The 26,596-nt window shown below is 46.4% G+C and overlaps 1 protein-coding gene across 2 annotated transcripts in view; it reads left to right on the top strand.

Annotated features, from left to right (window-relative positions):
- The window catches only part of LOC146776484 (dual specificity protein phosphatase 22-A-like), a 230,473-nt gene that overhangs the window by 76,448 nt on the left and 127,429 nt on the right, over positions 1-26,596 (top strand). For both annotated transcript variants that reach the window (XM_085637606.1, XM_085637605.1), the window contains exon 4: positions 21,604-21,653. In XM_085637606.1, the coding sequence (XP_085493732.1) occupies positions 21,604-21,653 (50 nt within the window). The remainder of the gene's footprint in view (positions 1-21,603; positions 21,654-26,596) is intronic.

Here is a 26,596-nt window from a genome sequence, read left to right as displayed (position 1 = left end):
GCAATGTGTCAATCACGGATTGAGGCTGGGAACCACAAAACCAACTACAGATGTCAAACTCAAAGCTCCCAGTTCATCAGCTTGGTGGCTGCCTGGCCAACAATCCAGGAAACAGGAAGTTATGCAGACTCAGGTAGAAGTGCACGTGTGCCGCTTGAAGCAGGAGGATGTTCTTGGGTCTCGCCATTCGCTAAACTAGAAAAAAGGATGATGCAGGCGTGGTGTTTGAGCTGCAGATGTTAATGGCTGTTCTGAGCTTTCTTAAGAGTACCACAAGGTGATTTGGTTGCCAGTGTTGTGCTGCAGAAAACCACTAATTAAATACAATAAAAAATAATGCTATAGTGGGGACAGAGTATCTGGAGCCACTCCTTCCCTTTACAAAGCTTTAGGGTATGAACTTTATGCTACTGTCACTTTTTAGGGGGTTAAAGTTTCTAAAGACTCAAAGGTGATAAGTTATCTGGTCATTGAAGCCAGCCAACATATTGCCCACGTCGCATTTGATATTGTCACTCATGATGTCACCTGACGTCATCAACTGAGCAATTTGTTGAGGGAAGAGTTGCATAGCTTCCTAACTTTAAATTTAAGTTCAACTTCATGCAGTGCTTTCACTTCATATACAGATGTTTGTTTATTGTTATGATTTTATTCATATATTGTGAAACCTGAATTTCGTTCTTTTTGTTCTTATGGTCTTCCTTAAGTTCTTGACTATACAAAATATACATTTTTTGATGTGCTTTGCTAGGAAGGCCACCATGCATTACTTGCGAGACAAAAGCTATCATCACTTTACTAGCGTGTCCTCGTCTCCACTGTACAGCATCCATATGGGTTCAATCAGGTTATATAGTGGGAAAGCAGCAGGACGCCACATGTCCCTATGGTGTGTTCATGGTTTCCTAAAAGTTGCTGGTTTGTGTATGAAGGTGGGTCTGTAGATAATTAAGCTGGATTATTTGCTCTATAAGACTCACTTATGTGCGCAAATGCCTCAATTTACTACTCAATTCACTCAAGATGACCTACTAGTTGTGAGAATTTCTTACTTCTGCTCAATATTAGTCCACAAAAATATAATATTGTGCATGAGTAAATCCCACTCTGGGGGTAGGAAATTGGCATTGCAGGGCGTGTTTTTTTGGGAAAATTTAGGACCATTCACACAGTCTAGATCTGGAAAAGAGCCCCGCCTCAAATTCTTGAGGGTGACCGCAAAGTGTTCCCTGTGGGGGTACAAAATGTGCCATTGCACAAAGCTGCAGCCATTTTTTAATACATAATTGTATATTGTAAATAAGTTTCCTAACTCAATTTGGTTTATTTATCTTTGGCATTCATTTTATTTTCCTTATTTGCCCATTTTCCTAGTTAATCCGAGTCATTTCCTTTTATAAAATAAAGGGTCACAATTAACTAAAAAAAATCGATCTCTTCCTTAACAAACTATTAACATTCGTTATAATTTCTGTAACAAGGCACCAAAAGTATTCGGTAAGTTCCCCTTTCACTCTCCCTATAATTTCCGTTTTCTTGGTTACATTTTCCGAGATCCCCCTCAGGTCGGGCAGCCGCCTTATCCCCTCAAGGTGAGTAAGTGTTTCAAGTACAGTGCTGCACGCAGTATCATTTCTTCATATAATTAATTCCTGTGCTCGTACTCCTTGTACTTTATTATTTTATCAAATGTTCACTTTCAGACCGCTTAGTTTTTATTCCTTCTCTATTGCTAGCTCTCTGACCTACCTGCCTGCTACGAAGATTACATTTCCGGGTTTGTTTTGATTACTCTGCATCCTCTTCAGTACCATGACTCTTGTATCCCTCTTCACCCCACTGCATTTGGTAACGGCCACAATGTTTAGTGTGTCTTAAAATTATTTGTACCTAAAATACTCCACTGGTTGCGGTCCATGCTTTGGACCGATGCCGAGGGAAATGGCGCCCTGGTCTCTTGCCGCTTTGCATGTGCTTTCATTATTCCTCGACAATGCCGCTGACCGCGGACCCCGCAGGGGGCCACTCGGCGGTCGGCGCCTTAGTGGCCCCGGGGCCCCGGTCACCCCTCCCCACTCACTCCTTCGGGGGGGGGGGGGCAGGGACTCTGACTGGTGCCACCCCTTCCGTGTCAGGGCCGGAAGTGACGCGCAATGCGCGACACTTCCGGGCCCAGGTGTGAGGGGGAGGCTATTTAGCCTTCCCCCACCCTCACTGGCGACCTCTTTGTCGCCCACCTCGCTTTTCGTCGGACGCCGAACCGTCTCGCGGGGATCGTCGTCGCCGTCGCCTTTGCCCAAGAACTGCGAAATACTTGGTGAGTTGCCGGATTGCCCCCTCGCCCCGGCCCTGTCCCTGGGCAGTACCAGGAGACGGGGCCCTGTGGTCGGAGTACCACGGGCGGGGGGGGACCGTGCACAGAGCATGGCTCGTGTTTTAAGTTTACGGGAACGTGCGATGTTGAGGGAGGCCGTGTATGCTGCGTGTTTTCCGCTGCCACGTATGGCTATCGCAGGTGGGCGCGATGAGACGATGACGGGACGCAAACCGCCGACCATCCCCTCCCCCCCCCCCATAGCAAGCTTCCATCTTAGGTGTGGGGCATAGCATGTTTCTCCTCGGCGCCGGTGTGTATTTTATATATGTTGCGCCTAGGTTCCCTGGTTCGATATTCCTGTAGGCGGCGGGTATGGGAAATTGTTCCGGGGGGGCCCCACGTTATAGGCCCGCGTCAAGCGCCATATGTTACGAGGTGCTGGTTCCACTACTGGACCGTGCGCCTCGTTCCGGCCGATGCAATCCGGGTCCCGCTGTGCATTATGGGGGCTTTGCGGGAAGAGCAGCATGTTTTTAGTTTCCCCGCGTGGGGTCAGTGAGAGTCCCTGTCTGGGCACGTGTGGACGAGGAAGGCGGACTTAACCCGCTGCATTGTGGGGCTGCGCTGGGACCGAGAACGCGATCGAATTACCTTATCAACCCTTACCAGCGCGGGTGATTTTAGAGCGCGATTCAGGTCATCGTGTCCACATATGTTTCCTGGGCTCCTGCTCCCCGTGCCTGAATGCGTAATGTAGAGGGCGCGTTTAATTTACTAAATGCGAGTGCGCGTGGGTACTATTACGCTAAATACGGTAATTAGTACGTTTCCCGCGTTTGGGGCCTCTGGTGGACTCGTCATGTGTAGCGCTCTCGGGGCCTCGGGACATCGTGTCCATATCCTTTTCCTCGAGCTACTGCCCCCCGTGCCTGAATGCGTACTGTAAAGCGCGCCAAGAATTCTCTAGCTGCGAGTGCGCGCGGTACAATTACGTTCAATGCGGTAATTTGAAAGTCCTTTTCACACGTTTGGGGGATCTGGTGGAATCGTAATGTGTAGTGCTTGAGCTCCTGCCCCCCCGTGCCTGAATGCGTACTGTAAAGCGCGCCAAGAATTCACTAGCTGCGAGTGCGCGCGGTACAATTACGTTAAATGCGGTAATTTGAAAGTCCTTTTCACACGTTTGGGGGATCTGGAGGAATCGTAACGTGTAGTGCTTGAGCTCCTGCTCCCCGTGCCTGAATGCGTAATGTAAAGCGCGCCCAACATTCGCTAGTCCCCCGCGAAACAACAACTTTTGGCGCCATGTGGCTTGCCACGTTCGAGGTGGGGATAGGGGTAGAGGCGAACTGGCTGTGCGTGGTTAAAGTGATCTGTAATAACAGCGCCCCTTTTTCCTGTTTGCCTATTTCTTGTGCTTATGCTGGTTTCTCTTTCAGTACATTCGTCCGCTTGCGGTGACTGGAGGTTTATTAAGTGGCAACAGGGAGACGCGAGCCAAAACGTCCTCCGTATTCGGGGCTCGGACGGGAGTAAGTACGGGCAGGTGGGGGAAGGGGGTACTGTTCGGAGTAGCATGTGGCACTCTGGAGCAACGAATCTGCCTCAAAGGGGGCGAACAGGCGGTAATTTTCTCTCTTTCCCAATTGCAGATAAGAGAGAGCAACTGTTAAGAGATGGACAGCCAAGGATTATCCCCCCCCCTTTTCACACCAGGGACACAGGTTGAGGAGTCCGTGCCGGGCACTTCGGAGAAAGCCCGGATTGCCGCCTTCTTGGAGCTGACAAGGGCCAAGGGTTTAGCCTGGGCAACTGAACTATTGAAAGCCAGTACCCCCCCAGACTCTGGGATAGCGATGGACGTTCCATCTACAGATAAGGATGTAGGGGAGGGTGCGGGCCCGTCTCGGTCGAAAAGAATTCGCCGCCCCACGAGCAAAGACTTTCCGGTTGAGCAACCGCCGGCACGAAATAGAGCGGCTCCCCCACACAGGGCCTCAATGACCCCCCAGGCGGCGGTTGGTTTGGGGACGGGGACGAATATCGGACTGCCTTGCCCTCCCCAGGCGACATTTGCATCAGCAGAGGAGCTGGGTAAGCTTTCAGATACTTTAAAAGACTTCATGGCTGAGGTCAGATCTGGTCTGTTGCTTGCCAGGTCCCCCCTGGTGGGCGGCCCGTCCGCCCCACCACCACCGAGTGTAACCCCGGCGCCGGGGGGCTTCACGCATGTCTGGGGTCAGCAGCCGGCTGCGGTGGAATTCCCGCGGCCCCCACCCCCAGCTGCTGCTGTGGCTGAGCACGCGGCAAGTGCGGCCAATCCCGCAGTAGTGGTTCCCCCGGTGGTACCCATGCCGGCACCAACACTAGCCGTTGTGCCTAAGCCTCTAGTTACTACGGCCCCGCTAGTGTCGGGCCGCTGCTCACTCGCTTGGATGGTCCCTTTAGTCGCCAAAGAAGGGATTTGGCGCAGGGAATTTATCGATATCTTCACCCTTCTCATGCATGGGGCTGAGGGGGTGGATACCAGGAGGATGGGCAACAAGGAAGAGGACAAGAGGGTGCGGTATCATTTATATCCCGCAAAAAATATTGTGACCTGGGGTCAGGCCTTTGCCATCTTTGCGGCAGTAATAGTGGAGAAATTCCCAGACGAAGGGCCAGGTCTTTTTCACTATGCAAGCGTGATTACAGAAGAGGCTGCTAAGGGTGGAGGCATGGGATGGTACCACTATGACTGTGACTTCCGCAGACAGAGAGCAATCTGCCCAGATCTTGAGTGGGACCAGTTGGAGGTCCGTTTATGGGTAAAACACATGGGCAAGCATAGTGAGGGGTCTACGACAAAGTCAGGTACAGAGAGTGGCGTAAAGAGCAAAGAGAAAGAGGATAAACAGGAGGGGAAATGGCAGAACAGGAAGTCCTTTCGGGGTGGTCGTGGGGGGGGCCGCAGGCCTGGGTTTCGGGCACGGTCTTCTGGAACTTGCAGGCTCTTCAATGCAGGGTTCTGCTCCTGGGACAAAACATGCCGTTTCTCACACAATTGAAGTGTGTGCGGGGTATCCCATGCCGCTACCGCATGCTCCAAGCGCGACACTCCCGACGAGCCTTCCTCGAGCAAGTAGCCCAGGGGGGTTTGCCCCTCCTGCGCTCTGGCCCCCTGCGAACGCATCTGCCAGCGCGCATCACCTTGCCCCACACGACCATGTGAAAGGGCCCTCTCCCATCTGCGTAAAGAACCTCCTCAGCGCACTCCGCGGTTACACTAGCAGGGAAGGGTCCCTCATTTCTGAGGGTTTCTTAGACGGTTTCCGTATTCCTTATCAAGGCCCCTTAGTGAGCAGGGATGCGGAAAATCAGAAATCAGCTAGGGAACACCCGGAGGTAGTGTGGGATAAAATAGCGAAGGAGGTGTCTTTGGGCAGGGTGGCGGGCCCATTTTCCTCACCCCCTATGCCCCACTTTGTGATTTCTCCCCTGGGGGTGGTACCAAAAAAGGAGCCAGGGGCTTTCCGACTTATTCACAACCTATCACACCCAGAAGGGGACTCCGTGAATTCATGGCTGGACGAAGGTAGATGCTCAGTGTCTTACTGCTCCCTAGACCTGGCAGTCGACATGATCAGGAGGGCTGGGAAGGGAGCCTGGTTGGCCAAGTCGGACATCGAATCGGCTTTCAGGCTGCTGCCAGTACACCCGGACAGCCAACACCTTCTGGGCTTCAAGTGGGGGGACCAGGTCTTTTATGATAGGTGCATGCCCATGGGTTGCTCGGTGTCCTGTGCGTACTTTGAGGCTTTCAGCTCCTTCCTACAGTGGGCCTTAACAAACAGGTATGGCATTGAGGGAGTGACCCACTACCTGGATGATTTCCTGTTCATCGGGGGAGCTGACTCGCAAGAATGTGCGCGGGCGCTGCAATGTTTCAAGGAATTGGCAGGACACTTGGGCGTACCTTTAGCTCCTGGTAAGACCGAGGGTCCGGCGCAGGTTTTGGTATTCTTGGGCATCGAGTTGGACACGGTAAAGGGCGTGTCCCGACTCCCTGCGGATAAGGTACAGGCCTTGCGTCAGGAGATCTGCGATCTACTGGGTAGGGACAAGGCTACTCTGGGTGAAATCCAATGCCTGCTAGGGACTCTGAATTTTGCGGTAAAGGTCATACCCATGGGGAGGGTCTTTGCCCGCAGGTTAGCAAGGGCAACCGCTGGTGTAAAAAAGAAACATCACTGGGTCAAGCTGGGGTCAGGTTTGAAACAGGATCTGGTCGTGTGGAGCGAATTCCTGGCCCGCTTTAATGGGACGGTAATTTGGAAGCAGCCCTGGATTGACAGTCAGGAACTTTGTCTTTTCACAGATGCTTCAGGCAGGGAAGGTTTCGGGGCTATCTTGGGTGAGGAATGGTGCGCTCAGGGATGGCCCAATGTTTGGCGCAGGCGTAAGATCACCAAAAATGTTACTGTGCTGGAGCTCTTCCCGATTGTTGTTGCATTACACCTATGGCCGGCGGCATTGTCAGACAGAAAGGTGGTGTTCTGGTCTGACAACATGGCGGTCGTTCAGGCAATTAACAACCAGTCCGCCAGGTGCCGGCTGGTGCTGTGCTTACTAAGGGAGTTGGTCCGGGCATGCCTGCGCATCAATGTGGAGTTTAAAGCCAGGCACATTGAGGGTATTCAAAATGTGGCAGCTGACGCTCTTTCTCGTTTGCAGTGGCTCCGATTCAGGGAGGCCTGGCCGCGGGCGAGAGCGCAGATGACCCCATTCCCGGACCATCTATGGAGGATCCTGCAGTGGGACTGAGCCTGAAAGCGATGGGAGAAAGAGCTCTGGCCCCAGGTACCAGAAAGCGGTACAGCGCCCACATGGCAACATTCAGAGCAACTTCTGTAGCGCTGGGTACTTCAGGGGCTGCGTTGGTGTCCCAGGTCCGAGCATTTCTGGTGTGGGCGAGGGGACAGGGAAAAAGCCGTTCATGGGTGGGCAGTCACTTGGCAGCCGTAAGCCACGACACTAGGTTGTCTGGCGGGGCGGATCCCACTAACTCCTATCCCATCCGGGCCGCCTTGAAGGGTTGGGCTAGGGAGGAGCCCAGGGCCCCTGATAATCGAGCGCCCATTGATTTCGAAATCCTGAAAGGCATGCTAGGGGCTCTCGAGTTAGTCACCTACTCTCATTACGAGGCCACGCTGTTTTCAGCCACATTCTGCTTAGCATTTTCGGGGCTTTCAGAGTCAGTGAGTTAGTGGCTAGGTCCAAGGTCGACTGTTCAGGGGATGCGCTGGCAATTTCAGATGTGTCTATTTCCGGGTCACTGACCATTCATTTACGCAAGTCCAAGACTGATCAGGCGGGGCGGGGGATCCGGGTGGTTCTTCAGCCCCTAGGTGATCCCAGGTTCTGCCCAGTACAATGGGTAAAGGCGTTTTTGGAACACAGACAGCCCGGCCCTGGTTATCTTCTGTTGCATTCAAATGGTACCCCCGTAACTAGATACCAGTTCGAGCAGGTAATCCGGGCCAGCTTAGCCAGGGCGGGGCTCGCCCGGCCGGACAGAAGGTATTCCAGCCACTCCTTCCGCATTGGCGCAGCCACCGCCGCTCACCTGGCGGGATTAGAGGCCGAACAGGTGAAGAAATTAGGGCGTTGGGAATCTGATTGTTATAAGATATATGTTCGCCCGTGAGGCAGCCTTTAGTTAACGTGTTTTGTGATTGTATAGTGTGTATCGTTGGAATCACCCTTTCTGATTAAATAACTCTTGTGTGTACACCATGTCTCCTCTTTATTAGGACGAGTGGTGTGGGTGATCGGGCATTCATTTGTCGCTCGTGCTGCCCAATGGGCATCGCATCGGAATTGGATGCGACACTTCTCTCAGACCAAAGTGGAATGGATGGGGGTGCCAGGGATGAGATGGTTCGAACTCAGGAATAAGATCGAGCAGAGACTAAGAGCACACGGATCCACCTTGCCCCACCTGTTGGTGATCCACCTGGGTGGGAACGACCTTGTTACCCTAGGGAGACGATTGCTGCTATTAGCCATGAAAAGAGACTTAGGGGAAATCTGCAAGCGTCTGGGCGAGTGTGAGATCGTGTGGTCGGAGATCATTCCCCGCAGGTCCTGGCGTGGGGCTAAATCCTTAGAAGCGGTAGAGCACTCCAGGAGGCGCATTAATGGAGCAATGCGTAAGTTCACGTCCCAAAGGGGTTTGGGCTTTCTTCGCCATGAGATGATTCGGGGGAATGTAAAGGGGTACTTCGACTTAGATGGAGTACACCTCTCCCAAATAGGCATGGACCTGTTTTTATTGGATATAAGCGAAGCATTGGTGAACAGAGGGTGCAGGTAAGAGCTAAGTTGGTGGGGGGCCCTGGCTGCGACGGTTAGCCGCCTCCAGGGCTGTGGCGGAGTTACAGGGCGATCTGGAAGCAGGCCGGTACAAAGGGTACCTCTGCGCGGCACACGTGGTGCCTGAGCCAAAACGAGGAGCCTCCAGAGAGGTCCCGGAAGCCGGTCGGCGCCCCGCTAGGCCTGCGGGCGGTTGTGGGCCTGAACAACCGGGGGCTTGCTATGCGACGCTCCGCCCCGAGAGGGGGGGTGTGAGTAGAATTTCAACGGCACGTGATCGTAAAAGAATCACTTGGGGGGCAGCACTTGCGGGTCGTTCCCGTGCTGCCCGGCTCCTCAGGCGGGCAGGTGAAGTAGATGGCCGCCTGCCCTTGGATCGCCCGTAAGATAACCCACCTATTACATATCCTGGAATTATGTAATAAACCTGCAGCATTTGTTACCCACTTACAACTGTTTCTTGTGTTTTCATGGGGTAACCTATTTTGGGGGAGGGGGGTAAGCGGGGTGCCCCTGGGGGTACTAAGATTCACACCGTCTCCACTAAGTTTGCATGCCTCCTTTCTAATGCTCTCCAAGAGCGTTCTCGTTTTCCTTGGCACGGTTTCTCCTTAATTACTCAGACGCAGCCGGAACATCTTTGTTCCCAGATGCTCTTTCCCCTCGACGCAGCTTCTCAGGAGACGTCTTTCGTTTCATTCATTGAGTCTTTCTTTTCTGTAATATTCCACTGTTGCACTTCCAGTCATTCTTTCGTTTCCATGGCAGCCTTTTCTCTGTTTTTCGTCCTGTATACTATTGCCATACCTTGATTCCTCTTTTGATATTGCCAGTGTCCATCGCAACGTACCATTATGCAATGTAGAAATGCCACAGGCACAGAGAAAGGGAGTTTACACATTTCCAGGATTACTCTTGGAAAGCTGGAGCAGAAAGATATATGAAAGCCTAGCGTAAATAAGTGCTGTTTTGCTACTTTGCGAATAGGCCCCCTTATGAGTGGGGTCTCTTCTGTGCTCGGAACATCTGTTTTGACCGATGCATTGAGTGAAATTTGAAATGCATCATATGTCTGATCAAGGCTGGCCTTACCTCGGATTGAATGGGACCGCGCCTTGGTGGAGAGACCTTTTTCTTTTTTTTGTTTGGGTTGGCAGGTGGTCTTTGAGGTATGACCGCAGGAGGTGTGAGGAAGTTGGGAGGAGGACACGGGTTTGATGGGGTACTAGAAATTATGCTGATGTACATTAAGGGATGATTACAGAGTCTTTAACGGGACCCGATTGAGACCAAGTGAGATGGACAAGCTGCTGTTTGCATGACATTAAGTCGGGCAGCTCCCTGCTGTGTCCCTCAGAATATTGGCGCCCCGGGCCTGGGCCCAGCACACCTATGCCCCAGACCAGCCCTGGGTCTGATTCTAATGCCCTCATTACAAGTTGCCATGAGCTTTATCTGTCTTTATGCTCCACGTGGGCCTGCAGGCTCACTTTCTGAGCCTAATTGTTTAACTTCCTTCACAAACCCTAATGAGGTGGGCCTTTTTAAGTGCCTCTGGACCGGTGTCAAGTTTGTTGGGATGGTGGTTAACAGACACATGTGAAAAGCAGGGGTACCTGTGACAAGTCTATTGTACCAAAAAAGTCTTGCAAGCCACCAATACAGAGTACTTAAAAGATAACATACAGCCAAAGCGGCTGGAATTTTATGATTCAGATGATGTCATGGTTTCTGCATAGCTGTGGATTGGCCGCACTTGACATATAGTCCATGAGCCCCTGCATAATTTGCAGATAAAAAAAAATCTCTAGATCAAAGGGATTAAAAGTAAAAATAAAAACATGTTGCCACAAAGTGACAACTCGTTTTGTTAAGAAGTGGCAGGTCACCTCTTTATTGCTGTATTTAGATGTTGTACTGATATTAATGAGGTGAAAGATTTGCTCGTTTAGTGGTACATTTGTAAAAATGAGAAAGGTGGGAATACTGATTCAAAATATGCCACATTAGGCCGCATACCTTTCCTTTTCTGGTCACATGATTTAGTATACCCTGCTGCATAATTTGGTCCTTCCTTACTGCATAATTAAAGTGGCACTGCGTAAGGCAGAAACCATTTTATAGGATTTTGAGATCTCAAGAAAAGCAATTAAAAAGATGCATACAATTAACTTATATCTTAGTAGTGGTTGTTTAATTTTCTTCCTGCTGGGATGCTATCCTTAACTAGGGACACTTTGAAACAATACACTGCCAACGCCACATGCTTTGACTTTTTTGAATTGACAAGATTTTGTTCAAGTTTCACTGACTAAACACAGATACAGCATGGGCAGGAGCAGAGCCACTTCCTATTCTACAAAGAACAGTATTGACAGCTGTTCTGTGGCAGCACTGGCAACATGCACTGCTAGGCCTACCCCCATCTCCAGAGGTGCTGGCTGAGACTTAACTAGAAGGAACCCAAGGCACAGGCAGCACCGTTTGGGGTGTAGGCGACTGTGCATTTATTCTCTCCCAACAAATTCTCCCTCTGTCACCATAGATATAAATGGATCATAGGGCTGCTGTAACTCCTCGGTCCTACGCCAATAAGATAATATAGTGGAATAATGCACTTGTTGCCAAGATGTTCCCACAATATGTGACTTAATCATTTCAAATATTGCTACTCTTTCATTTTCCACTCAAGATTGGGACGGGAGGCGCTATAAAGAATTTGTATATCCAGCCATCAATATATAAATGATAAGCTTCTACTTGCCCCTGATCTGCATAAAAAAACAGCTATTCTAGCTTCAAATAATTATATTTTGGCACGTTTCAAAAGGCAGAGAACGTAACCCGCTTAGACAACTGATGTTAATTACTATCTATTAACTCACAGCTGTTGCTGTGATGATGTCCTTTTGTCGGAAGTCCTAAAAAAACAAACCGGTCCACAGCTTTCACAACTGTGGCTCTAAAGGGTAGTGACCTTAATCAAGAATTCTAGAATCTTGACAAGAGGAAATGGTGTTGGGAATGGTGAAGAGATGACAAATGGAGGGTAATTAGAGGAGAGTGATGAGGATAGGAAGGATGAGGGCACAGAAACAATGGAAGGATAAGAAAAAAGAATTGTGTAAGAGCAGAGGTGGATAAAATAAGAGTAAAATAGTGAGTAGAAGGGAAGAGAAGAAATGTGACAGAAGGGCTGACTACAGAGAAGTAGGAGAGGGATGTATGTCATAAAGAAGAGAACGTGATGAAGATGGTGTTAGAGGTGGATGAAGGAGGATATGGCAGGAGAGCAATGTGGGTGATAGACCTGAACTGTGAAATGGAGGAGCGCTGAGTACAGGGTGAGGAGTAGGGAAGGGGAGGATGAGGCTGATAACGGATTCGGATGATGAGAAACCAAGATAATAAGAGAGAAGTATGAGCAAATGTTGAATTGTGTTGATGCACGGAAAGAGTGGTAGAAGGGAAAGGAGAGTGATAGGTTGGGAGGGAGATGGAGACAGAGAGGGTGATGGAATAGGAGAGACTATATGGAGAAAGGAAGAGGAGGAGGAAACATGGCAATCTAAATTTAGATAAACCGTTTAATCTTGAGGCACTTACATAAACTATATATTTCCACTTTGTTCCGCTTCAAATACATTTTACTGAAAGGACTGACAGACCAGTATTGGTTGAAAAACTAGCCACCAATTGACCATTCCAGTCATGATTCTCACAATATGGGCACCTGGCAGACTAAGTGGGCATTTAAGGGAAGAAACCGTCCCACATTTGAGCTCTGCTTGCTCTTCCAATGGTTATTACACACGTTTAAAGTAAATGGACTGCAGATGGCTCCATCAACCAATTCAAAAAGTAACAAAGCCCTTTACAATCTCTTTAAAATGTGCATGCCCCCTAAGTCATAACCTTCTGCTCACACACACATAGTTTACTCCAGGCCTTGGTGCTGCTACTGTTTGAAATCTTTAGAGCTGCCTGTGAAGAACTGATACATGGCAGTTGTTTTGCAAGTTCCATTTGCGCATACCCACGCAAGCATGACCGCGTGTACGGAAGCAGATCAGGCCTCCTTTACATACACAAAAATATGACCCCAAAGGCAGCAGCAGTGAAGGCAAGTCTTACAGAAGAGAGTGAGGTGGAAAGAGTCAAGGGTGAGATGGAGAGAGAAGAGGCTGTGTTTCAAAGAGGGGATGTTGAAGCAGAGAGAAGTGAGGGAGAGAGAGGAGGGTGAGTCGGAGAGGAAGGATAGTGAGGAAGAGAAATTGAGGAGTTGAGGTGAAGAGAAGGGGTGGGTGAGGGATAGAGTGAGAGAAAGGTGTGGCAGAGAAAGAACGGTGAAGATAGGAGAATGGAGTGGAGACAGAAGAATATGGTGGAAGTGGAAGCATTATGAGAAGATAGTGAGGTAAAAAGATGGAGGAGACTGAGGCAGGAAGGGAGTAGGGTGAGGTAGACAGAGGGAAAGAGGCGGCCACTATCGGTAGACCAGATGTTGAGATGACTAAAGAAGAGCGAGGCAGAGAAAGGGGACGGTGAGGTGAAAAGAGACGGGTGAGGCAGGAGGATGCAGAGATTGAGAAGAGCAGAGTGAGGTGGAGGCAGAGGAGGGTGAGGCAGAGAGAAGGGAGGAGGATGAGACCAAGAGAAAGAGTGATACAGAGGGAGCCAAAGAAATAAAGAACCTAGGTGCAATTAAACCCTTAAAACGAGAGTTAATAGAAAGCACAACCCCACAGTAGGCAGAGCATGCAGCTCATCCCCCCCCCCCCCCCCCCCAAATGACCATCCAGCCTGCCCAGACCCAGATCTCAGACACCCGGGAGATGCAACGCAAATCCATTTTTCATCATGGCCCACCCGTGCTTCTTCACTGCCCTCCCAGATCCCGAATACTGGATCCAGCCATGTCCCGCTTTTCCAAATTCCCACAGGCAAGAAATAACCCGTCCCCATCCCCCCAGAGCAATCGCCAGCAGCTCCAACCTGGTGGTCCATGATTGCCTATTCGGGCTGGTTGTTTAATGACATGCAAACCCTGTACTACCAGGTCCAATTCCGCACATTTCACTCTCTTCCATAGGAAACAGCTCATAATCCTTGGTAACGCACGAGGAGATACCAGATGGATTTGTTAATTTTGGCCCCTGCATCTCCCCGTAGAGTTAACGGGAAACTCGGAGTGAGAAAGTTAATTGGTCGGATAAATAATGGTCGGATATGTGGCAGACAGGAAAGATGCTTGCCCCAAGTGCAATGTCATTTTTATGGTTGGATAGAGCCAGTGAGAATTCTGCTCTCATCCATGCGTGGACGGTCTAATTTGCCAGTCTCCTGATTGGCTGACAATGATAGGAAGTCAGAATACCCCCACGAGTGAGATATTACAGGCTGAACCAGTCAATCGGTCGAAGGGACCGGCTCTTTCCACTCCAAAAGAAAGACGAAGATGACAGTTTTAGGGTCTGTCTGAGCAGGGAGAAGAGGTGACAGGAAGGGTAAGGTACACCTTGTCAGCCATTCTGTCAAACAGCTCCGCCTAACACTGCACAGCCCCGGCTAACCTAAACACCAGGTCACAGGAGAGGAGCTGCTGTGAAGAAGAGTGCAAGCAGGCCCAGAATTCCAAACACACCCAGGCACAGCCCGCTCCAAATGACTGTCTCAAGCAAACGTTAGCCCTTGAACAGCTGAATGAGTGGGGGCGTCATATCAAGGGCCACAGATGTAATGTTTCTTCGACTGCTACCCTTGCTTGTGCTGCAGAGATCCAAACATGACCCACGCCAAGTGTGAGCAGCCTATTCTGCACCATCACCCAAGATGTAGTGCCATTTTATGTTTTGTAACATTATATTCTCCCGATTTTCCGAAATGTAAATAATGTTTTAATTCAAATTAATGCTATGATTAAAGTTTCTGAATTCTATTTCGCAGCCTGGGCTTTGTTTTTTCCCCCTTCATTTTAAAAGCACTTTATTTTTGTTTTAAATAGCGAACATAAAAGTTTTACAAACTTTCATTGCGTTCTGTTTATTTTCCATTCTGGTCCTACTTTCATAATGATTAAACACAATAAAGTTTCAAGAACGCTAATGAAAACATGAGACTGGATGAACTCACTTCTGACAAGAAACTGCTAGTGATCTCTTGAGATATATTGTACAGAGAAAATTGTTTGTTGTGATACTAAAAATCCTTACATCCTCCCTCCAAATTAATGAACCCCCCAATATAGGATGATCTCATCCAATACCTACATATTTTAAACCCCTACCACCCGGCTTTTGAGAGTCACCACAAGCGCAGGTGCCAGCGTCCTCCACATGCGGAACCAGTGCACCTCGCGCTGCTGCTGTATGTCCCGTATGACCTCCACGACTGAGGGAAACCCGCACAGCTGCTTCTAAGCTTGATCTCTTCTTGCAAGAAAAGCTTGCAGTGCTGCTGAGCTGCAAGTCTTCTGTGTGTCAAGGAAACTTGCTCTGCTGCTTCTGAGCTGTATCTCTTCTGTATCTCAAAGAAGCTTGTACTTTGCTTCTGATCTTGTACCTCTTTGGCATTTAAACTCAGCTTAAGGATGGCTGTCATTCTGCTTTGCAATTTCCCTGGTGCTTCAGCGATGCATCCTTTCTGCATGCAAGTTTTTGTTCTTTAGGGGATATTTTAAGGCATGTTTCTCCACGCTGTAGAGGTGAGGTGCCAATCTTCTCCATGCTTTGGCGGCGATGCGTTGGTTCCAAAGTGGCGGTTCCGGAGGCGACGCAGCGGTTCCAAAAGTGATGTGCCGATCCTGTTGCCCCAAAAGCGGTGATGTGTTAATTCCGCTATCACAGCAGAGGATGAGTCTTATTGTGGTGTTTTTACAGTGTTACTGTTTGAAGTGTTGCCCACATACTTTACATATTGATGCTTTAGGTAAGCCTGCCTGCTCTTTGCCAAGCTACCAGAGGGTGAGCACAGGATAATTTAGCGTGTCGGGATTTACACTGACTAGGAATGTGGTTTCTGCTTGCACAGGGTACAGACCTCTACCAACAAGTAAACCCAATTTCTAACAATAACATATCCTATAACATTATATATCCAATGATATAGCATATAATGTAATCCATAACATAAGAATAAGATATGTGAGCACCAAAGTGCCTGAGATAAAACATACCACCAAGTCCACTGTCAAAACAAAAGTCAAAATTGTCAGATTAATGAAGAAGACACGCCTTCAACTCATGCATTTAAGGATTCCCCCACCCATATTTCCGGAGACGTATGGAGGGGTTGTATTGACATTGCTAATAACATATGTCCTAGACTACTCCAATGACCTCTGGTTGGATCTGCATGGCTATCGGCAGGATTCTCCTGTAAATTCAGGATGGCTCCGGCAGCAGAGAGCATATCACCTCTGAACTTAGGAAGTTACATTTCTCACCAGTGAAATCCATGCTTCGCTTAAGGCAATGACCCCTGACCATGAATCCTACTGCAATCCCTCACCAGGTCGATGTCACACTATATAAAACTACAAAATAACTAACTACAAAATGAATAGCTGAGAGATCACTTTTATGATCTGGGGTGAGTTTTCTTCTGGAAAAAGTCTGGCTTCTGTCTCTTTCCCATGATAAAGAAGTTCGGGTTAGGTGGCACTTCCTTCTCCTTTTTGGATGCCAAATTTTAGAATTTGCTTCTGAAGGAGCACATGAAATACTCAAGCTTTTGTTCTTTAGGAGAGGTTTTAAGGCATGTTTCTTCTTTCTTTACCAATACAGATCGTTAGCAGCTGTAGGTTTGTTTAAGCCCCAAGGAGCCGCTTATGGTGATCAAGAGCTCTTTAGACACATTAATATAACTTATTATAACATACAGTGTCTAAACTAATTAAACACCCCGATCCTATCTAATCATAACATAACTAAAAAAAAAAAAATCATAGCAGCATAGACAACACTCCACACACTGCCCTTTGTTGAAATCTTCTTTATATCAATGTTTTAATCCATTTTTTGTAGAACACAACTATTTGGTCTGGAGTATTTAATCAATTTTATAGGTGTATATATTTTGAGGTTTCTAACGAACTATATATTTTTAAATATATTCACTGGAACAACCATGGCATGACATGTTAAATGGCATCATTGACAGACCAAATATCCTGACAGTGCTGTGATGGGAAACAGCCTTTACCACAAAGCATTTTCTACGCGTTACGTTTACAACGGTACACTTACCTCGTAAACGTCTTCACAACGCGTATTGCTTCAACGACGTCTTCACCACGCAAGCAACGTCTTCACGGAAAAACGTCTTCCTGGTCGGAAAAAAAAGCGTCAGTCTTTCTTTAGTGTCGGAGAAGACCTAAGAAAAAGGGAAAAAAAAGAAGAAAGGAGGCTTGGGGGGGGGGGGGGGTCTTCCCCCCCCCCCCCCCCCCCCCCAAAAAAAGAAAAAGCGGGGTAAAGGCGAAATCGAGGTAAGGACAATGCGAGGAAAAAACATTCGTGGTAAAGGCATGCGTTGCAACGGAATGCGTAGTAACGAACATATATTCTGCTGTGATGTACTGTCAATAACAAACTCATTTTAAAGACCGAATTGCTACCGTGCTAGATCACACTTCTACTTTGTGAAGTGAAAAATATCTTGACTATTATATTCTGACTTGCCTACACGTTTTAAAAACTTGCTAGTAGGGCTTTCAAATGAATGCTTTTTTATGTACTTTATTTGGTGACAGATAAAAATACACGCAGCATACACATAAAATACTACTTTTTTTAGATTTATCTGTACTATTTTATGATATCCTGTTGCATGGTATTGCGCAGCCCTTTTGTGGTCTATTTTATTATGACCGAATAAAGTTAATTGAATTGAACAACAGAGAGCAAGGAGGAGGGCTTGGTGGGTTAAAAGCAGTAGGGGTGGGGGTTTGTTAAAAACAACAGCCGGGGGGGGTTTAGTGGATTAACACACATAATGCATGCGTGGTATTTTTAATAGTTCGTTAAAACCCTACCACATGGCTAAATGAATGAATTCCATGATAGCAAAAAATAATAAAGGCGTATACTGTAATCCTATGCAGTGCATGTCTAAAATATGTCAAAAGTTTGTTTAATTGTGAAATTCTCCACTGATGAGATAAATGCATGAAGAGAAAGCAGAACCCAACAGGAAATGACATGCTACAACCAACAGAAAGCAAAGAAAAACAGAGTGGCAAGTAGACTAACCAATGGAAAGTAAGGCCGGGGTGTAAGCCCCTTTGAAGATTGTTTTTTTTAATTACAAGAGATTTCAAAAGCACAGTGCTAGCAAAACCTTGACAAAACAACAAACGAGTCATTGGCAATCTTGCATTAGCTATGGGTAAGAGTTCTAGATCACGGAAGTAGCCTGTTCATAGTCTCTCCTATTGCTTAGCCCCTTGCTTGATGTACAATTGCTTGGTGTGTGCTGAAAAGGTATGTGTTTTTTAAAAATACATATAAAAAGTCAGAGAAAGAACACAAGATCAATTACAAGCATTTAATAAACGAGGAGGTGTTTTTCTCAAATAATGCTAGCTATTTCCATAAATATTTTTAACAGTTTACGAAACACACTGGATTTAATATTGTGAATTCCTGCATGGCAAAAATAATAAAGTTAAATCGCGAAATTTGTTTGCGACAACAAACTTTCAAATCCATAGCTTCAATCAGCGGTAGTCAAGGCCCTCCTGAAGAAGCCCAGCTTGGACCCTGCCGACCTTGCTAATTTCAGGCCCATCTCCTTGCTCCCGGGCCTTAGCAAGATGGCAGAGAAATTGGTGAATAGGCGCCTTTCGGGCTTCTTGGAATCCAACTCCCTCCTAGGTGACTCCCAGACGGGATTCCGCCCGGGTCAGGGGACGGATACTGCCCTACTGGCAGTTGTGGAGAGTGCCAGGAGCACTTTGGACGCAGAGGGATCGGTGGCAGTGATCCTCCTGGACCTTAGTGCGGCGTTTGACACCGTAGACCATCAGGTGTTACTCCAGAGACTGTCGGGAGCAGGGATTTCCGGACTGGCCCTGAAATGGCTCACGTCCTTTTCGAAGGATCGGACATTTGAGGTTTGGGAAGGACTCGAGAAATCAACCTCGACTCCCCTCCAGTGTGGTGTGCCACAGGGCTCATCATTGAGCCCCATACTATTTAATATCTATATGGCCCCACTGGAGAGTGTAGTACTCCCACTGGGCATTAGGATCATCAGTTCTGCTGATGACACCCAGCTGGTGGTTGGCCTTCCCCAGCCGGTGAATCACCCCGATGTGCTGCATACATGTTTAACCAGGATTTTTACCTGGATGTGTAATTCAGCACTCAAACTTAATGGTTCTAAAACCGAACTAATGATGCTGGGGAATTCTTCCCCTTCTCTCCCTCTTGGTAGCTGGCCCAGCTGTCTGGGAATGCCTCCTACCCCAAAACAGGAGATCAAGAGTTTGGGGGTGTGGCTTGAGCAGGATTTATCCTTCAAGACACACGCAAAGAAGACCGCCGGCGTGTGCTTTGGCCTGCTCTGGTCAGCCCGGAAGATCTTACCCCTCTTCCCGATGGCCTCCAGGAGGTTACTTATTCAGGGCCTTATTATCTCCCGCCTGGATTATAGTAATGCGTTGTTTCTGGGGGCCCCTGAGTCAACTCTTAAGAAATTGCAACAAGTGCAAAATGCTGCCGCCAGGCTTCTGATGGACCTTCCTAGGTGGCAGTCAGCTCGACCGGCGCTGAAGGCGCTTCACTGGCTCCCAGTTAAAGAGAGGGTGAAGTTCAAGGCACTTTGTATGGCCCATAAACTTCTCCAGGGAAAAGGGCCTCCGATTTTGCGGAATCTGGTTCAACCCTACAAGGCCTCTCGTGCTCTCCGTTCAGACCACCAACATCTTCTTCAAAAGGCGAAAGTAAAAAAAGCCAAAATTGGTGTAAGAAGATTTTCTGTCAACGTGGCAGCACTATGGAACTCGCTTCCGTTTGCTATTCGTGCTGAAACGTGTACTTTGCGATTCCGCAAACTCCTAAAGACTCACTTGGTCCCCGCTTAGTCGTGCTGATAGTGTGTTTTGTTACTCTGGCAGAGCGCTGGGATGCCTAAGGGTAACCACGCGCTATATAAGACTCAATAATAATCTGGGCCGGCTTTAGGGCAGTGCAACTGCTGCGGCCGCACTGGGCGCTGGCCTGTGGAGAGGGCGCTGACCTCAAGGAGGAGCGCTGCCTTTAGCAGTAACTTATGATTGGAGAGCTGATCGGCACTTTTGCACGGGAGGTAGTGACCGAATCCGAGGAGGAGGTCATGGGGGTGGGGGCGCCAAAAATGATTGTCGCACCGGGCGCCACCAGCGATAAAGCCAGCCCTGGCTTCAATCACCAAGTCAGCTGGATGTGCTAAAGAATCCAAATTGAGAAATCTGTGAGCGTATTTGCAACAACAAAGCTTCAAAAGCACAGCTTCAAACACGAAAGAAGCTGCATGTGCTAAAGGGTCCAAATCATGAGCACAGCCGCACACACATGCGGTCGCCAAAAACACTTGTTCTCAAAGAAAAAAGTAGATCCATGAAAGAAAAAATGCGCATGAACAGTTCAATGTAAGAGTACTTGGTCCAGTCGCCACTAATGAGATAAACACGTGAAGAGAAACCCAAACCCAACAGGGAACATCATGCTACAACCAACAGAAAGCAAAGGAAAACAAAGTGGCAAGCAGATGAACAAATGGAAAGTAAGGGCGGGCTGTAAGACCCCTTTGAGTTTTTTTTTTTTAATTACAAGAGATTTCACAAGCGCAGTACAAGTGTTGAGCCGGTGAAACTTAAACCAGGCAAAAAATTAGTTGCTGGTAATCTTGTAGTAGCTAAGGGTAAGACTTCTAAAACTCAAAAGTGGCCTGTTCATAGTCTCTCCCATTGTGTATCCCCTTGCTTGTTGTACAATTGCTTGGTGTGTGCTGAACTCTATAGTAGCTCCACTGTCTTTTGCAAACACTGTTCTGGTGCTCTAGAAAATTCTAGATTTCTGTGTACAACTGTCTTCTTGTAGAACTCTGCGAGGCCATTCCTCTGTGCACTTCAATCAGCAAAGCCTCACACTAGCTCTACGTCTTGTCGGCCACCGTAATGTCATTCCTCGGGCTTTTATAACAAAGCATTTTGGATTATGGGCGGGGCGTGGTTCTCAGGGCAGGGAATCAGCTGATAGATGTGAGTAAATGCTCTGCACTCTTGTACTTGAGACAGCCTGATGTTCGCTGTGTGTATCAATTAAATCCTAATTAAAATCCACTTAATGTTGGCCAAGGTGCTCTCATGGTGTTTGCTAGAATTCCCACTAGATGTACTTGCCTTTAAAAACAAGGGTAGAAATCTGCTTCTTTGAAATCTACCATTTAAAGTGACTTGTCTTAACTATGAGTAGTGATTAACTCCTTTTTTGAATGGCCAATAATGAATCGTTTTTAAACGTCGTAGATCTTTAAATACCAGGTTTTACACAACTCGCTGGATCATGTATATGAGCCTTACAAGGATGAAAGCCTGACTTGCCCTCGCCAGGACTCTACTTATGGTTTGCATGGTGCTTACAGATTTTTGCATATGCATTAACCCAGTGAGCTATTTTTTGCTTGTTATACGGCTACTACGCCTTTAGGGTTCATCCTAGATTTCATTAAGGTATTACCTTTGTCTTCTGCACATATTTTCAAATACTTCCTTTCTGCACATGTTTGACTCTACACCAGAGTGGGTAAACATATTGTGTTTCTTCAGCTTAGTCCTTCTGCCCTTTCCACTCCTCACAGTCTAACTCCACAGCAGAATGACACAGAAGAAGCAGCCTTTGTTGTCTCTGACCTGGAAGTGGTAACCAGGTCTGGTTTTTTTCTTCCAGGGAATGACCTACCTCTGTATAGCGGCCTCGGACTCATCCAGTCAAAACCTGTAAGTACCTGCTCACCTTCCATCTATCCCTCTTGCCCTATCGTTTTAAAATTGGAAGCAGTCAACCAGATATGTAAAAATGTTTGCAAACAAACGAAATGTTAGTTGAAAATGCTCCAGTTTTACGAAGTTGCATTTTGAAGAGTTCATACTTGGCATTATACCGGTAGGAAACATTAAGTTTGGGCAGAAACTTTGGCAAACCTATTGAAAGTGCAGCCAGACAGATTTTTTTTTTTTAATAAATGAAAAATGACCTCAAACGATTCACATATGTAGTTGAGTAAACAGTCCCAACTTAAAAAAAAAATAAATGGCAAACATATTTTAGGACTCTTAAGTAAGAGCTGTATTGCAAACGTTTCCAAAAGTTTGCTGTGTTTGAATGAAAAAGCTATAGATGGTGTTGAGAAGTCTAGTCAGATGGAATGGCGAATTAAAATATTGTGTAAGGTACTTTGAACTCATTGTCATTTCCCGATAAAATAATCTACCCAATTTCCATCAGCAAGCCAAAGTTTGCGGCAGTAAAAAAAAAAATGCAATATTGCCAGCCTTTTTGCTCAACTTTAAATTTGGGGGAGCAAAGTTTCTTAGTTTTGCACATTTCTAGCCAGGCCATTCTTTAATGCATTAGTGCACTATTCACAAGCAGTGAGTGTGGGTGAAGGGGCTCATTACGATTCCTGTGCAACGGGGCGGTAACAGCACATCTGTTAAATAGAGATTCTGCTGGTTATGGTATTCATGGAGTTCTCTATTATTACACCATTCTATATCATACACGTTGGAAGGGGGGATAACCGAGTAAGACCGCGCCTTCTTGCTCCCTCATGGTAAGCTCGAAATGTGACATGGTCGCCCACACAATTTGCGCCTGGTTTAGTATCTCTTGCTGACTAAAAACATCCGGGGTGGGGCATTAGCACAGAAGTATTGATCCTGATTTAGTTCAACTCCGGTTTGCGCCAGCATGGAGATTTCCAATGCTATTCTAAGAAAGCTCAGAATCATCTTTTGACTGCTGTCTTCGTCCCCCCAAGACATGCTGTAAATATTCTGGGGTAGAAACTAAAAAAGTAAATGGGGGTAAAAACCTTTAAAATTTCCAAAGTGTATGAGTGTCTAAGAAAAACCAGGGAAGATTTGGCGCTGTGGATTGAATTTGCATGGAAATATAAAAAAAATATTTAAAAGTCGCAGGTGAGAGTTATTTATTGTCTTATTTTGGAAGTTTTGTGTAGCACTGCGCGTTTTATTTCTGATTACTTTGAGAATATACAAAGGTACACAAATCCTACCAAGAGCCCCTAGGTACTGCACAATATTGGGTAAGAAGCAGTCTATGGGCGGACATAAATGTTCAGAATTAAACTTTGCATTTTTTTGTTAAAATGTGAATATGCTGTTGGGAGGTTTTTAGTTTCTTTCGCCAGGAAGTACTTCTGGTAATTTTAATACATTTCGAAGTTTGGCATTACATGGCATACTACAGGAGATGCATCTTTGGTGTATTTTATCCAAGGGTAAGGAAGAAGAAAACACACACTGATGAAGCATAGAACGCCTACTCCTACCTCAAAAATAAGTAGTGTGACAGTGCAGTATGAAGAGACAACATGAGTGTATAAGACCCTTCAAATACAATTTCAACACACATGGGATTATTACCAATTGTAAATTACACTTGAGTGATTTACATGTGCAAATTTACTCTTAAACGTCTGAGTAACTTTACTAGTGTAAAGTTACTCAAAAGTGTAGACTTGCACATCTCCACCCTCTGAAACCTGGGGTGGAGCCATAGTTAAGAGTGTAAATTGGTCTAGCATAAATGAGCAGTAGTAATTCCAGCATCTCACATGGCCAACCTCTGAACACCCCCCCCCCCCCTTACAAAATAATGGTGGGGTGGTAGAGACTTAAAATAAAACAGAATGTTAATTAAAATGATTTATTTTGATGTTTTAGAAATGTATATAAGTTGAATGTTTAAAACATATATATATACATTTTATAAATAAATATTATTTAATAACCTATTTCAATAGCATTTTTACTTTAAAGATAAATAGAACTAAATAGTTTAGAAAAAAATGTAAGTAATTTCAGTTCTATATATAAATGTTTGTAATTTTTAACACATAAATAAAATACAAAAAGTTAAACTTTAGTGGACATTTTATGTAATCTTTAAAAACTTATTGTTTAATATATTTAAAGTAATTATTTAGTTTAAAATTAAGTTAATAGCACTGTAGCAATTAATTTTTTACTACATTGAAAATAAATCTATTTAATTTACATTATTATTTAAAATAAACAACTTTTTACAATGATTTTCTGTTTTTCATAAACTATTTACATTTTGCGTAAACTTTACCATATGGAGATCTCTTTACCGGTGGCAGAGATTTTCCTATGCTAAAGTATAGGGAAAAGTAAAGAGAGAAAGAAAAGATGATTATACTTGAAAACGTTTTATAAACTCATTTATATGTTGAGGTCTTTGTGCCTTCATATGGACAGCCATTCTCTCTACAGCACTGTCCTGAGGCTGCCTCAAGCATGATAGCCCTCCGTCCTGTGATTTGAGGGACTGCTCCCCAGTCCACCCCTGAATCCCATGTCCCAGACAGAGCCTTTGACGGATGACGAAAGACCCAGTGTGGTTCCAGAGCCTCAGAACCTCTACCACCCTGATCACAATTTTGGGCAATATTATGAAAGTGCCCTGGGGGTGCAACAGGTGTTTGCGCCCACTTTGCGCGCCCCTTGGGCACTTTGGTGTTACAGAAGAGGCCACAGACGCGTGCGTGGCCCCTTCTGCAATACCGCTGGCGCACATAAACTGCCAGCTCTATCTGCAGCGCACTTCCCTTATTTGCATGGGTGTGTGCCTCATGCAACTGAGGCCAATTTATTTTCCTCTTGAGTCTGCACCATATTTCAGGCGCAAAGGCAATGAAGCTGTCAGGATGCACACTGACAGTGCGCCACCTAAAAGATGGTGCACTCTTGGTGCGCCCCCTGATAGCAGCCCTCTGCAGGGGAGAAAGGGGGTCCTATGCAAGGGGATCTCTATTCCCATTCAACAAGCATTGGCATAGCCAATAGGTCTCGCCTTTGGGACCTTATAAGTGTTTAGACATGCAGCAGTTACATAACTAAATACTTATAAGGTCCCAAAAGCGAGACCTATTGGCTATGCAAAGCGGCCGTACGGCCGTGAAGGTGATCGCGATCAAGAGCAAACATCAAAGCATGCGGCCGCAAAAGTGAAAGTAATTGCGGTAAAGCGCGGCGCGCGCGCCCGCGCTCATGCACTGTAGCTCTAGGCTGGCCTGGTAGCACTTTTTGGAGCCCTCAATAAGTCTCGCCAGACCAGTGCATGCGCTGGGTCAGGCGAGACCTAAAAAGCAGGCGGGTTGCCGCCTGCACATAAAACATGGAGCTGCTGCTATAAAGCCGCTCCGTTTTTCAATTGAGTGCTCTGCCCTCGGAGCAGCACGAGTTCGGAGCTGCTCTGGGGGCAGCACATTCTATGTAATAGGGCCCACTTTCTCTGTTGCTGCTTGGCACACCTGTTTTAAGGTGCACCAGGTACAAACAGAGAAAGTGCACCCTAATACATAATATGGCCCCAGGTTCAAACTGACTGGACAGTAGAATCACCTAGACACAGCGGAACACAAAATTCCATGGAACGCCTGTCCCATGTTGTGGTCACCAGGCACTGTGAGGGCACACAAACAAACACACACAGTCACTCACAATATTGTTTCCTAAAGTGAAAAGGCCTCTCCTTATTCATTTTACTCCAAACTGTGTCGGCGGATCAAGATAGTGTGTGTGGCTAGGGAGCTGCTTATGAGGATAATTTGAGAAAACACTTAGACCAGAAAACTTGTTAGAATATCATGTGACCGCTTTAGCTAACTGTACCTCAGAATAGCACTTTCACCCAATGCTTTTCCTTTGACATCTGTCACTATCATAGCAGAAGTAATCATTGCATGATGCAATCTTCATTGAGGGAGAATGGAAGAGTGGCATCCGGTCAGGGTTCCAAGGGTGGGGATGCAGTCTGTGACATTGTGTTAACTTTACTCCACCAAGAATCAATTTGGAAGAAGGTGATAGAAAACACAAAGTGAAGTTTTAGCATCAAAGCTTAGAACACGGAATTTTGGCGTGCAATGTTTCTAAGATTTGCTGCAGCACACTTCTTGAATATTATGTCAAACTTTGCATCCTTTCCAAAATCTAGCCTGGAAATCCAGTGATTGTATTAGGGGAAATAAACAGTAAAAGTCTGCTTTCAGAGAGGGAATAATTTGGGGAAGAAAAGGTTTAATGAAACATTTCCCACCAATATTTCTGGGCAAGAATTAACCATCAAGTGTTGCTTTGTGAAGTGTCAAGCTTTGCAATTTTTCTATGAGAACACACCTTGTCAACTTCGCAAATTTAGATTTCTTTCACCTGTGGCTAATAGGAATGCCCTCACCCCTTCATCTAGTTGTTGGATGGGAATCTATAGGAAAAGCTCACGGGAAAGGCATTGAATCTTGTGGTATGCAACCTCTGAACGCTGTGTAGTGTGAGCCCCCCCTTTTCATACAACAGAGCAGTGCTCTGATCCTTTGGACTTCTGTTGATCCCCACTAAAGGACTACTGGAAGGACTACTGGAAGCCAGAGATACCATTCTAAGCAATTTCTATGATTTGAACCTCAAAACGATACACAAAAATACAGAGACGTGTAGATCAAACAAATGCATACATTATGAAATACTTTATTTAAATCACAAACCAATATTTACAAAAACATTATTTATTTTTACTTAATGGGAAGGTTTTATCTTTTGTAGTTTTCTTTCTAAAAGAAGCAGCAATATGCTAGACTGTAGTGTATAACTTTATTTTTGGTCTTAAAGGA

This window comes from Triturus cristatus, chromosome 12 (assembly GCF_964204655.1).
Source record: "Triturus cristatus chromosome 12, aTriCri1.1, whole genome shotgun sequence".
NCBI classification, from domain to species: Eukaryota; Metazoa; Chordata; class Amphibia; order Caudata; family Salamandridae; genus Triturus; species Triturus cristatus.
Note: the sequence above shows the minus strand (reverse complement) of the source record. Positions and strands in the feature narration are given on the sequence as shown.